The following is a 15,278-nucleotide window of genomic DNA, read 5'->3' as shown; positions in this document are numbered from 1 at the left end:
GAGAGGAGGTAGGATGCTACTGGTTAAGAATGTGAGTTTTGAACCAGAGTGATCTGAATTAGACCACTTTCTAGCTATGCGATCTTGAACAAGTGAGTTAACTTCCCTCTGTCAATCTGGGTTTCTTCTATAAGTTGACAATAATGACAGTACCTACCTAATAATACTGTTGAGAGAATTAGATGAGATAATCTATGTACAGCAATTAGTTTATAGCCTGGTACAGATGTTAACAATTATTACCACTGTTATCACTATTATCATACAAGTAGTTAAGGGGCCAAAGCTCCCCTGTACTGTAAACGAAGTGGGAATGGGATGCAAAATTAAAATTTCCCCTTTACTTGCTCAGAATCTAGAAAAATGTTTAAAATTTATTCCCTAATGCAACATTTTCCCATATTAACAATTTCAGATTTATCTCCCTAAGATATTTCTAGTCTCAAGTAATTTTCTTTGGCTTTTATTAAGACCATTCCACAATTTAAAATGAGAGGTATAGCCAGACTTCAATCAAGAAAGGATCTTAAAGAAAGGGAACATCACAAGTTTTCTTCGTTGATTTTATTTTAAATCTTCTCATGAGTTTGACATGGCTAAGGAAAATAATTTATGAAAAGTTTTAAAATAAAGCTGTCCAAAAAGCCACAAAAGAATATAACAAAGACCCATTTTGGAGGAGAGGAAACAAAGATAGCTAAAGAACAAAATCTAGGCTAAGGTTAAACAGAAGGAATGGGCACTAAATCCTTGGGACTCCTGCTATGGGTAAAATATGCTGTGTATAAGACTTTCACCCAAGAGACAATGGCAAGACTCCCCAGATTACAAGCTAAAAAACTGAACAATTGACAGAATAACATTATCATTTGCAGGGCCTTAATAAGTAATATCCTCACAACACTTTTAACAACTTAGCAAACTAGATGTAAGGATGACTTGGCTTGATTCTGCCATCCTTCCTCTTTCACGTGCATCATTTCCAAAGTGAAGTTCTGAATTCAAGACACTGAATTTTTCACATGTGAAAGAATTTGCTTTAAGAGAAGGTGTATTCTCTCGGTAGACCCTTCAAACAAACACTCATGTAAATTGTATATCCTAGAATTTTATATAAATAATAAAATAATTTCTGCATCTATTAAAATATTTATCTATTTAATTAAAAAATAATGGAAGCATCCAAATGATTACTTGAGATATTATTACTTGAAGATCATTTTTACTTACGCACAGATTAATAGCAAAAGATGTACTTAGGCTATTAGTCCGTAATCACATTTAACAGAAAAATTAAAAAACAAATCTACAAGCTAACTGTGCTTTTTAAAATAACTATTGAAGCAATAAATTACTCCCCAAATATTTTCATTTCCTTTAAAAATAACCATAAAACCGGGGCGCCTGGGTGGCTCAGTGGGTTAAAGCCTCTGCCTTCGGCTCAGGTCATGATCCCGGGGTCCTGGGATCGAGCCCCGCATCGGGCTCTCTGCTCAGCGGGGAGCCTGCTTCCTCCTCTCTCTCTCTGCCTGCTTCTCTGCCTACTTGTGATCTCTGTCGGTCAAATAAATAAATAAAATCTTTAAAAAAAATAAAATAAAATAACCATAAAACCAATCATACAGCAAGGAAAGAACTAGTCTGTATCTTGAAGAAATTTTACTCTGGAGAAGAAAGACACTGTCACTAACAGACTTCTTTTAAAAGCCATGTATAACATGCTTTCTGTTACATTTTTTTTAGAAGTTAGCTTTTACCAATGTGAAGTTAAACAACTTTTTCAAAACGTATTGACATTCCATCAAACTGACTCTAATTCATTTTACGGCAAAGAAAGAAAGGGTGAAAAGTTTGCTAGACTAAAAGTTAATGTGCTACTAACCAGCTATGTGATATCTTTCCAACACACTGCCTTATTTTCAGCACCAAAAAATGGCCTGTGATCTCTAAGGTCCAAGGTTATTTTAAAATAACACTTACAAAAAAATTAAAAATAAAACACTCTTCTATATTTCTTAAGTTAGACATCTGTTCACATCATGCAATATATTTGTGTTTTGCTTGTATCTTAGTTTACAGCTGAAACGAGACTTTCTAAGAACAAGGACTACATTTTCTAAAGTGGTTCTCTACTAAGTAGTGGTTGAGACATTATCTTTTGATAATATAAAATATAAATGAATCTGTTTTTAGTGACTTCCTTTCTCTATCCTTTGTATAAGTGCTTACCTATGTAAAGAGCAAATGAAAATCTCATCCCCCAAGCCAAAGCCTCATTAGTATTACAATGCATGAACTAGATGACAGTGTCATCCTGAAACTGCTATTCAACTAGACAAACAATAAGAGACAGTCCCATTGAATTTTAATTAACCACTCTGATACCACTATAGAAGTTTTCAGATACTTAAAGGAAAATGGTTTCTTGTGGATTCACTGTTGTCAATTTATTAGCATTTAGATGAATTTAACTTTTAACTTTTCACTTTAAATTTTCTAACAGCAATCTTGAATTTCTTACTGCTAATTTATAAAAGTCAGTTCAATATTTTCTATTTTAATTTTGCTAAACAGAGAAAATTCCCATTTCTGCAAGAGCACAGAGTCTTTTCCTTCTTGAAAAGAAACTATCAATTTTAGTTGAGGTTCATATTTATTAGACTACCCAGCTTTGAAAGTAAAATAATGTCCTTGATTAATTTTCTAAATAAAATTTCATATTATTATTATAAAAAAGGAATTTAAGCACTTCACAAATAACTTTAATTACATATTAAGCTGAATCTTAAATATGAGTCGATTAGATACTCAGTTGTACTTAAATCGCTAGTTCTTTATGTTACTTACAGGACCTCTCAAGTAAGTCATTTAACAACAAAGAAGCACAGTTACTCATTTACAAAACGTAATTATTATTTTTTAACGACAATGTCTTGTTCACTGCTAAGGAATTTATAACAAGTATCTATCATATGTATCTATACCATAAAAATAATTTAATTCTTAATCTTTCAAGACAAAAAAATTAAGATAACGAGGTTCACCAAAAATCTGAAAACTGAATTTGACTTAACTTTTTATCCCAGTAATTTTACCAACTTTCCAAGTAGAGGACAAAGACTTTGTCTTTTTCTTCTACCAGCTTTTTAACAAAAGGCTTAGAGTACTGGCTGACTGAATTAGAGTCCCGAAGGCTGAACTCCATAGGGAGAGCAACACAAAAATGTGAGCCCTGAAGAAGTCAAGAATAATCTGTTTCAGTAGCGATTAAGGCTATACATAGAGGACAGAAAACAAATGAAACTGTCTAAAATGATTACTTGTGGGAATGAAGGTTGAGGAAAAGAGATGCTTGTTTTCTATTTCCCATTGTCTTAATTGTAATCCTTAAAAATAATGACTATATATTTCCTTTCTAATTAAAAAATATAATAAAAGTCTAGGCCATTAAGTATAGAGCCTAGCAGTGCTTTGCAGATAGGAGCAACTCTGTTGAAAAGTTTTGAGTAAGTGAATAAAGGCATGCATTATGCCCGAGAGAAAGGTAACTAAGGAATATATTCCCACTAATGATTCCAGAATGGCAAAGCAGTTACTGATACTGCCCTTCTGTGTTTTACTGAGTGACTTTGGAAAAATCACACAGCTTCCCAAAGCCCCCAGTTTGCATGTAATACAAATATTATTACACAGCACTTACAAAATTGAGGAGATAATAATTCTTATACTGTTAAGAGTTATAATAAAATGTAATTGCACAGATATGCCTGATTAATAAAAGAGATTAAAGCCATGAGAACTTAAAGAAATATGGACGGGGTCCCATGAGAAAGGAAGGAGAATAAATGGATTATTATATTGTGTGGGTTTACAACAAGATTTTAATTTAAAAATTAGCATAAGCATATTTGTGCTCTCTGGATTAACAAAAACAAAAACAGAAAGCTTTGCAAAACCCATGCAATGTACTAAAAAAGATCACTTAACTGATACAGCCCTCCCCAGTAAGTCAATTCCATGCTCCCGCGCAGCTCAGTGGCGGGAGACATCACCAGCATAGAGTACCTTGAAGAGGTATTTGGAGATGAGCCAGCCATCTGCAACTTTGGGATATCTCTTTAAAAATATAAACAACAACAACAACACACAGATATTTAAGAAACCTGCCATCAAGTTTACAATTGCAAACTGAATAGCCCAAATAAGATGGCTACACATTACCTGGATGCAATAATCACTACATTTACCTACCTAATAAATAAAATGAACTCAGTTAGGATGAATATGAGGTACACTCGGCCCATATATCAAGCTGGTCCCTTGTCACCTATTCTACTGGAGAAAGGCGAGTATCTGTAAGTCACAGAAATAGGCTCTCTGTTTGCTTGCAGGGCCATCATTCTTTTCCAGACATGATAGGCTGATGATGACAAGGCAAAAGGAGCAAAAACTTGTTTGAATCTGCTAGCTTTGCACCTCAGAATTTTTAAGTTTGGTTAGGATAATTATCAAACTATATGTTTTATAAAGTTTTAACTTCAAAAATAAATACCTTTTTTTTTTTTTTTTACTGTTAAGAAAATTCATTTTGAAGAACAGCTCTTGTTTTGGGGGCCTAAGAAGAGTTAAAATTTGCATTTTTTTTCTTTTGTTAACTATGAGAACAGCACTTAGATACCAAGTAGAATGTTCTTCAGTTTAACCGATGTTGACAAAATGCCTACTTCATGCAAAATACTGCTTTATTTCCTACAGCCTCCAATTATTGTTTAACAACCACCATCTGGAAAATCTTGCTATGTTGTTTGGAAATTCCTAGTATAATTATACAGGAAAACTCTAAAGCCAAATTTCTAAAGTTGCATTCCTCAAAAATGGTCTTTTCTTCTCTCATAACCAAACACTGAAATCTCCAACAGGACATGGTCCCATAAACCTTGCCAAATATTTATACCCTTTATGAAACCAACAAAACCAACCACACAGTCAGTAATGTAAGAAAATGAAAGGAAAAAGATGTATATAGTTTGAGCTATTGGCTACATTTATGTATTGACCATTCACTCTCTATCCTCCTACTTCAATGTATAACTTTTTAAAAAGATTTTATTTATTTGACAGAGAGAGAGATCACAAGTAGGCAGAGAGAGGGGGGAAGCAGCTCCCCGATGAGCAGAGAGCCCATTGCGGAGCTAATCCCAAGACCCTGAGATCATGACCTGAGCTGAAGGCAGAGGCTTAACCCACTGGGCCACCCAGGTGCCCCAATGTATAATATTTTTAACAAATATTAAATTTGGAAACACATATCCAAAAGGAACTATAATTTGGTAGTCTAATTGAACCCACATTAGAAGGTTATATTATTGCTACAACTACTGCAAAAATGAAATCTCTCAGCATTGAGATGTAAATCAGAATAGAATGCTTTTCACTGCAAATATTCAGAAAGCCAATTCTTAATGTTTAAATCACATTTATTATCTTTGCCCTGAAAACAAAGTTATGTATCTTATTTTTAGTGATTAACCAAAAAAGTTATCAAAAGTAAAAACAATGTCCATGAAAATCTTACTTAAAAGAAATTTTATTTCAAAAAATATATTAAATAGGGGACACTTGGGTGGCTCAGATGATTAAGCATCTGCCTTCTGCTCAGGTCACGATTCCAGGGCTCTGGGATAGAGCTTCTTGCTCAGCGGGGAGCCTGCTTTCTCCCTCTCCCTCTGCCTGCCGCTCCTCCTACTTGTGTGCTCTCTCTCTCTCTCTGTCAAATTAATAAATAAAATCTTTAAAAAGTATATTAAATAAGATATATCATGTCCAGATTTATGTCATGATATAATCAATCCCTGGTATAAAGTGAGAAACAATTACTAATTCTATTATAAATCACAACTTATAGTGGTTTTTTCTTAAACTGTTAGTATGTTAGCCTTTATGTCCTCATTATACAGATGGTTTTTATTTTCGCTGTAAAATACCATGTGAAGATTTTAAAAAACTAAAATGCTTTCACTTATATGTAGGCCTTAATTGCTTTAATCATAATTTAGTATCTTATTCTTCATCAGTTATAAGGAACCAGGAGCATTCAGAGAAAGTAAAAATCCTCTAGATTCTAAATTATCTGTAATTAAATTTCAACAACTCTTTCATTTTATAGATGAGAAAGCAGAGGCCCAGAGAGAGCCTGCCTAGATCCATCTCTGTTTGCTGTCACCTCATGCTGATCTACTCATGAGACAAGATTTGACAGATGGAGGAGAATCAGTCAATTCATTTTCCTGGTTGGTTATGAGTTCTCACTGACAGCTTCAGAAATAAGAAAAACAAAAACCAAAATAAAACAAAACAAAAATGAGCAGTAAACGTATAGTGTGACCAGGGTGAATATTTTTCATACAAAATTAAAATTCTTACCATAGTTGCTGCCAAAAAAGTAAATGAACAAGTGAACTACAAAGCTCATATTATTTCAAAGTGGCCCAAGGAATTATTTGGACAAAAGGGTCTCATTTGCAACTGAAATACAGCCCTTTGTTATAAAATATATTAATGTTAAGAGAAAGTGAAACAGTATTTTACCATTACGTAGTGACAGTTTCAACAAAACTAAGTATATCAAAGTGTTCTGTTCAAAAAAAAAATTCATTCAAATGCACCATGACAATCTTATCACATATAGTTATAGTAGGTATTAATTTCTGAAATTTCAGCCAAAAGAAGAATCTATTCAGAGGTGGATACAATAAAAGAATGTTTAATCATACTAAAGATACACTATTTTCTGACCCAAAGAGTATTGAACTTTGAAAAACAAATATCTGAAAATGAATCCAACTATAATCTTTTTATTAATGTGGAAATTGGCCTTCATCCAGAAAAGATCACTGACCATAAATAAATGCCTTTGTGATAAGACTGAATATAATTCTAATTCACTAATGACATTTATTCTCCAACTTTTTTCATGTTAGGTCTTGTTCCAACTTTAGCTTTCTATTCATTTTGATTTGATGACTAAGCTACATTAATTATGATTGATATAATTTGATAAATGTTAATGACTATGCAGAAGGTGAACATCTGCCTTTGCAATATTCTATTTTTTTCTCTTTCTTTGTGTATATATTTTTCTAATAAAGTTACAAGTAGATGACTTTATTTTTAAATGATAGATTCTAAAAATAAGACCCCTAAATGGATTTGTAAATAGCCATTTGTAAGGCAAATAACAAAACTGATTATAAATTATCAAACAGTAATTCAGAATTTTCACAAGTTTTTTTTAAATTGGCAATACCAAATAGAATATACTTCATTTTGTCACTGATAATATTCGTGGACATTCTTGTTATTTGAAATATTGAATCTTCAAAATAGATATGTAAGAGAAAAATCATTCAATGAAGCGACATTTAAGATTGTAGTATACACTCTAATTCAGCTAACGATGAAACAATATTATCTTCTTTTCTGTGTGGTAATTTTTCATTTCTTAATAGATTATGAAATTAAATTATACCATCATATAAAATTCATCTTAATCTTTCAAAAGACTGCTTTCAAAATGACATTATAGGTAGATGATAAGTACATTAGAAACAAAAGTATTTCTTCATTGATTCAACAATTTTCAAAACTGAATATCAAAAACATGAAAATATTTTACATTTTAAGGTCATAGTGACTTTAAAGGAAACATATGCAGGAAGAATTTTAATAAAATATTAGGTTATATCAATGAACATCTCTTGAAATCAGAAAATCAGAAAGACATAGGAAATGAAATTACTGATGCCCTCCAAAAATGAACTGAAGTTCATTAAACTACACAATCTCTTCTTTGTTCTATAAGAATAAGAAATATTTGAGCATTAAAAATGCTGAATTTGGCTGGGGCACCTGGGTGGCTCAGTGGGTTAAAGCCTCTGCCTTCAGCTCAGGTCATGATCCCAGGGTCCTGGGATCGACCCCACATCGGGCTCTCTGCTCAGTGGGGAGCCTGCTTCCTCCTCTCTCTCTGCCTGCCTCTCTGCCTACTTGTGATCTGTCAAATAAATAAATAAAATCTTAAAAAAAAACCCCGCTGAATTTACATAACAAAAAATTTAATGAGACAGCAGCTTTCCATTACTGAAAATAGGTAAAATATAATTTAATAATTATAAGTACTGTAAGATGCTCTATACTAATTCCACAAAAACCATCAGGTCAAACTGGAAATGTCCAATTATTTTTCCGGAAGAAATCCAAAGGGCTACAAATACAGATAATAAACATAAGCATGAACTACCATCAAAGACCATCAATTCCTCCTAAAGCCAAGAATCTGTATTACCTGGTAGACTCATAAATTTCTTTACCTCTCTCATATATTAAAAAAAATTCAAAAATACCTGAAGCAATGTTATCAACAGTAAATATTATTTAAGTATTCTAAAAATATTTTCTTTTGTGTGGTACTCCCACTCAGAAGTCAAATCTAAATTGAGAATCTTTAATTTGAAAGAATTTGGGAAGTGAAATTCATGTAAAATAAATCTAAAAATATTCCAGAAATACAAAGTTTAAAATCACTAGTAAATCTCTCATTCCGTAAATAAATAAATATTTAAATTGAGGGATTAAAATGACTCCTTGAAAATTTTGTTTTAGGGGCACCAGTGGGTTAAGCCTCTGCCTTCAGCTCAGGTCATGATCTGAGGGTCCAAGGATGGAGCCACACATTGGGCTCTCTGCTCAGCAGGGAGCCTGCCTCCTCCTCTCTCTCTCTCTCTGCCTCTCTGCCTACTTGTGATCCCTGTCTGTCAAATAAATAAATAAAATCTTTAAAAAACAAAAAAAGAAAATTCTGGTTTGGTTGTAAAACATAAAACCATTTTGTCCACATCTCCAAATACTTACACATACTAAAGACATTTTTATTGTTCTTCACCCAGAACTGCTTAGCAAATACCATAATTAAGAGTAGTACTACGATCATATGGTTCCAAACAGAAGCAAGTACCTAAGTATGTGGAGACTGTGTTTTAGAATTTTAAACATGCACAAAATTATAAAACATATTGTGAAACTAAGACAAGAAAATATTTCAGAGGTTTCAAAACAAATAATAAATCCTCAAGTGAAAAATGATAAGCATAAAATGAAATAATAAAATACCAAAAGAAATCATGTAGAAAGACCAGTATCAAGGAGAAAAAAAGGCCATTATGGATCAAAATGGACTACATAAAAGCTAGTTCTATGTGATATAAATAGCTTTTTTCTATTTGAGGGTAGTTAAGAAAACTCCCTCCAAAAAAGAAACAGGCAAAGGTCATAGTAAGGAAATTACAAAAAAAAAAAAAAAAAAGATTTTTACTAAACATGAAAATATTCTTAATCTCATTTGCATATAAATGCAAATTAAAATAACAGAATATTGGGGCGCCTGGGTGGCTCAGTGGGTTAAGCCGCTGCCTTCAGCTCAGGTCTTGATCCCAGGTCCTGGGTTCGAGCCCCACATCGGGCTTTCTGTTCAGCAGGGAGCCTGCTTCCTCCTCTCTCTCTGCCTGCCTCTCTGCTTACTTGTGATTTCTCTCTGTCAAATAAATAAATAAAATCTTTAAAAAAATAAAAAAAATAAAAAAAAATAAAATAACAGAATATTTTATGTTTTCTGTTATATTTTATACTTGATAGGCCAAAAAGGTATTTTTCCCCTGTCAAATTAAAATTTTTTAGTTATTAAAAATATTGTAATATTAACAAAAATACAATGAGTATATGAGAAAAATAAAAATTACATAATTATTGGTACAACTTTTATGGTAGACAACACAGCAACATGTATTAAAATCATAGTATATATATCAAAATTGTGTAATTACTGTGATTTCAGTAATTACAACTTTAAGAATTCATTAGGTACTACCATTAACAGGAAATAATTTTAAAGAAATTAGAAAACTATGTATACATAAATGACAGAACCTTAACAGCATGATTATGAAAGGGAAAATTAGGGTAAAATAAATAGGAAATTAATTATAGTTAAATCATGCAACATATTATGTACTTGTTAAATATGAAATGGAAATACATTCAAGAAAATAGAAAACATTTGTTCAAACAAAATCTTACACATGGATATTCACAGCAGCCTTACTTATGAGAGAAAAAAAGCAGAAACAATCTAGTGTCCATTAAATAGATACACAAAACGTGGTATATCCATAGAATGGGATATTATTTAACCATAAAAGGAAAGAGCTACTGATACACACTATTATATGGATGAATCTTGAAAACTTTATGTGAAGTGAAAGAAGCCAAGCATAAAAGGTCATGTATTTTATGATTTCATTTACATGAAATGTCCAGAATAAGTAAATCCATAAGGTCTGAAAGTAGATTAGTGGTTGCCAGGGGAAGGGAGGTAGAGGGAAAAGAAGTGACCCCGTAAAGGTATGGAGTTTCTTTTTAGAGTGATGAAAATGTTTTGGAACTAGGCAGTACTGGTAATTTGCACAACACTGTGAATATACTAAATATCAATGAATTATACATTTCAAAATGGTTACAATGGTGAGTTTTATGATGCATTAGTTTAATCTCACTTAACACTACTAAAAAATAAAACTAAATGGAAAATACAATATGGCCATGGAAAGATGCCTAAAATATACTAAGGGCAAATACAGATCACAGCAAAGGAAATACAACTATATACACATTCATATGTACATAAATATATAATATATGTGACAGCGATAGTAGCTGCAATTTTATCTGCAATTTCTGGAAGATTTTATTAATATTCCTGCAGCTCTAAATTTGAACCTCTGATCACTTTTATGATTGGAAAGGAAGAGGGAAGACAAAAAATGGTAGCCCAAGAAGATAAAAGGATATACAGAGCAAAGTTAAGTTAAAAAGTCAAATTAAGTAGTCTATATGTCAGTTAGGGGATGAAATCTGAACGTGAAGAATGAGGCTTTGAAAGGGCATCAGAAAAACAACAAAAAAAATCAGTTTAATTTAAAGTTTAATACTTTATAATTTAATATTAAATAAAGTTTAATACTAAAGTTTAATACTAAATACAGTTTACAAGTTTAATACTAAAGCATAGGAATATAACTTGAATTGAAAAAGGTACATGAATAAGAGAGAAATTTGAGTAACACTTAAATTTTTCCAGTTACTTTTTTCATCATACTTGCTTTACAAACTAAGGCTTTTTGTCTTTAGAATCTATTTGTTTATTATTTACTACTAAACTTAAATTTGGTATATTATATAGAGGTTAATTTTATCCCTTATACAATTTAACACACTAAGCCAAATTTACCATGCTACATATAACCTTGGGTATTTTCAAGAATTAATTGAATATTATAATTTTCTGAGATATAAAATCTGCTCAAGCTTTCCTAAATTTCCAAGTACATAACTTAAAAGGGTGTTTCTCAGAATGGCCTTGTCCATTGTCTAAGAGCCAAATTCTGGTAACCTTCAGAGCCACTTTCTTATCTTTTATATCATGTTTTGGCCTAAGTATATGGGTTTTTATTGGGTGAGTTTGCATTCATATGTTACTACAGAAACAATTCCAGTCTCATTTTGTGTGCAAACCAAGAATCAAAAGTTGGAAAACCTTCAAAAACGAACAAAGAAAATTCAAAAGCCAAATGAACAGGTTTATCTTTATCCATTGTTTCTAACAGTGTTTATACTATACTTCAAAAGGTGGCCTCATGGGGAGGTAACTATTTATCATCTAAGTCAGGAAGAGCTTTGAGGTTCAAGCCAGTGTTCCTGAGCAATGCTTAGTATCATAACAGTTCAAGTGGACTGGAGAAATTATAAAATGTTAAGTCACAGGCATTCTAACTTATTTTAAGAATCTGAATCCAGATGTTATTAGGAAAAAAAAAACCAACCCAGAGATTATTATTTTTGCATCAAGGATTCTATTTTCCAACAAATACTCACTGAGTGCCTCCCATATCCTGGGCACTAGAGATCTGGGAACAAAAAGACAAAGATGTCTGCCCTGGTGAAGCTTACATTTCAGTGGTGGTAAAGAGAGACCATTAATGAACAATAAACATAATAGTAAGTAAAGTCACATAATACGTTAGAAATTAACACTTAAAAATAGTTTAAAAAACACTTAAAAAAAGAGGACAGGAGTGTTTGGGGGATGAAAGGAGAGGAGGTGAATTAGAATTTAAAATATGGTGGAAGAGTTTAGGCATCAAAGAGAAGTTTTGAATGGATGAGGGAATTAACCATTCAAATATCTAGAAGTGTTTTCTGTACACAGGTAACAGACACTACACTAGTGGACTCTGGCAGGAATTTGCCTGGTGCAATCAAGAGAAAGCAGAAGACCGATAAGGCTAGAACACAGCAATCTAAAAAGAGAAAAGGGATCCACTGCACTCAGGTACAACCAGAAAACAATATCAGAATCAAGGTAAAATCTAAAATGAGTTTGAGTCAGCAAGCCCAATGTTAATAAGTAAAATTAGCAGATTCACAGGAAATTTGACATAGTGTCTCATTATACTTGATCATTTTTTCTTTAGTAAGTAGTATATTACTAATTGATAATATTACTAATTGATACTTTTTTTCAGAACTTTTTCATTTTAATCAGTTATATTCCATATAACCTTTACAAAACTCATTACTGGATCCCATCCCCACACCACCTAGCTGAAGTTTACAAGACTGTTTCTGGCTACTTTACTACTAAATTTCATATTTTCCTTAAACTGTCTATACTACTAATCTATAATCAAAGTCACAGGTGACATTTTAAAGAATTCAATTTTTACTTGAGCCACTTTTATGCTTCTTCCCTGTATAAAGCCTTCCCTGACCTGTCCAAGCAGAATGAGTTTATTCCTTCTTTTGTGCTACAGTATGGTCATTAATACTTCTGTTATGACTCAATAACACTACTATAAACTATTATTAATGTATTCTCCTTCTGCCCTCCAAGACAGACTTTCATGTGAAAGCATAACTTAACCAATCTCACAAGATCCTACCACAGGGCCTAGACCAATTACTAAATGAGTTATCGAGTGCAACAAAGAGAATAGGGTATGTGTATATAGAAACAATCAGGGAAAACAAGGGGATAGTTGGGGGTAGGGGGGAGGAAAGTATAGGTGAAATATCAATAAGACACATACTCCAGAAAAAGAACAGAAATTCATGCTATGATTCATTTCCAAAGAAGAAAAGTAAAAGTTACATTTAGCCAAGAAAAATGTGGAAAGGTGATGGTAAAAGAATGTTTTTTGGGTTTCTTTTTGTGTTCTATGATAAACTACCAAACTTCCTAAAGTACCTGGGGATCAAAGAGTGGGAATTTTAAGTATTACAATGAAAAAGTAGGATCTCTCCCCTATTTTAAAATGGCTTAATAGGAAGCAATAGAATTTGGATGAGTCATATTTTAAAATTCACAGTAAATATAATGTTGAACAGTTTTATGATTTTTGAAAAATGTCACAAATAATGTAACAAAGACCATAAGATACATAACAGTTCCATCATCAAACACACACACACCCTGACAATACCTCCTTCATGCTGGTGCTATATAATCAATACCCCTCACCAACCTCTAAACCCTGATCCCATTCTCTGAAACTATAGTTTGGCCTTTGCTAGAATGTCATATAAACGTAATCATATAATATCTAACTTTCAGAGTCTCACTTCTTTCACTTAACATTATGCATTTGAAATTCATCTATGTTGCTGTGTGTAGAAACAGGTTTTTTCCTTTTTATTGCTGTATCTGTCTATTGTATGGATATATAACAGTTGATTTATCCATTCATCTTGTGAAGGACAATTATGTTGTTTCCCGTTTTACCGATTATGGATAAAGCTACTATAAACAGGTCTTTGTATAAATGTAAGTTTTCATTTCTCTTGAGTAAAGGACTAGGATTGCTGGGAAACCATTTTACATTCCTACCAGTAACATAAAAAGATTCCAATTTCCCCACATTGTCATCAGAACTTCATAGAGGTGTGCTGTAGCACCTGAGTGTGGTTTTAATTGCATTTCCTAAATGACTAATGACGTTGAGTATCTTTTCATGTGATCACTTGGCATGCATACTCTCTCTGGTAAAGTATCTGTTCAAATCTTTTGCCCATTTTTAAGTTGCATTGGTTGTTTTCATATTATTACATTTTTATGGCTCTCTGCATATTCTGGATTCAAGATGTAATCTGCTGCTCTTTTATCCCATGAGTGTCTTATTCACTTAACAGTATCTTCTGGAGGACGAAATTTTTAATTTTGATAAGGTTCATTTTATATTGTTTTTGTTTTTATGGATTAACCTTCCATTATTATATCAAAAATCCACTAGCTTAATTGAACATACAAAAGGTGTTCTATATTTTAAACTTGGTCTATGATCCATTTTGAATTAATTTTTGTATATGGTGTGGGGAATGGGTCAATGTTCTTTTTTGCATATAAGTATCCCATTGTTCCGGTACTAGCTGTCGAAAAAGATTATCATTTCACCAGGGAATTGCCTTTTTATCTTTGCCAAAAATCAATCAAGCATAGTTGTGTGGGTCTACTTCTGGACTCTATTCTACTCTATCTCTTTACCTACCTACTATCTAAGCTTTCACTAATAACACAACTGTTTTACTCACGTGTCTTTTTAATAAGTCTTAAAATCAGTTTGAGTGCACAACTTTTTCTTCCTTATGAAACTGTCTATCCAATTTGTCTGGCCATACAGAGAATTAGTTTGGTATCTACAAAAAAGCCTGCTATGACTCTGAGATTGAACTGAATCTATAGACCAATATAGAAAGAACTGACATCTTAATGTTCAGTTTTAGAAGAGTTATCTTGTCCAAAATGTCAATAGTACTAAAGTGGAGAAACCCTGCTGTAGACTTTTCTGTAGATGCCTACTACAGACCAAATATTTATGTCCACCCATTTTTGCAACCTAATCCCCAATGTGCTGGTATTTGGAGCTGGACTGCTTGCATAGTAATTAGGTCATAAACCCTCATGAAAGGGATTAGAACCTTTATAAAGAAGACCTCCTAAATCTCCCTCAGTCATTCTGCCATTTGAAGACAAAGGCAAAAAGAACCAAGAACCAGGCCCTCACCAAACATATCTACCAGTGACTTGATCTTGGACTTATCAGTCTCTATACCATGGGAAATAAATTTGTTGTTTATAAACCACCCAGTCTATGGTATTCTGCTCCAGTAGC

At 32.6% G+C, this 15,278-nt stretch overlaps 1 protein-coding gene across 7 annotated transcripts in view; it reads right to left on the bottom strand.

The window, feature by feature from the left end:
- Window positions 1–15,278, bottom strand: part of RUNDC3B (RUN domain containing 3B) — a 143,762-nt gene that overhangs the window by 86,383 nt on the left and 42,101 nt on the right. For 3 of the 7 annotated variants that reach the window (XM_047694681.1, XM_047694679.1, XM_047694682.1), the window contains exon 3: window positions 4,066–4,116. The exons of 3 other annotated variants lie outside the window; for them this stretch is intronic. In XM_047694681.1, coding sequence (XP_047550637.1) covers window positions 4,066–4,116 — 51 coding nt within the window. Of the gene's footprint in view, window positions 1–3,987; window positions 4,009–4,065; window positions 4,117–15,278 lie in introns of those variants that run through there. One more of the 7 variants, XM_047694686.1, reaches the window with a different exon arrangement.

This window comes from Lutra lutra, chromosome 11 (genome assembly GCF_902655055.1).
Source record: "Lutra lutra chromosome 11, mLutLut1.2, whole genome shotgun sequence".
NCBI classification, from domain to species: domain Eukaryota; kingdom Metazoa; phylum Chordata; class Mammalia; order Carnivora; family Mustelidae; genus Lutra; species Lutra lutra.
This window is presented reverse-complemented; position numbering and strand designations above follow the sequence as displayed.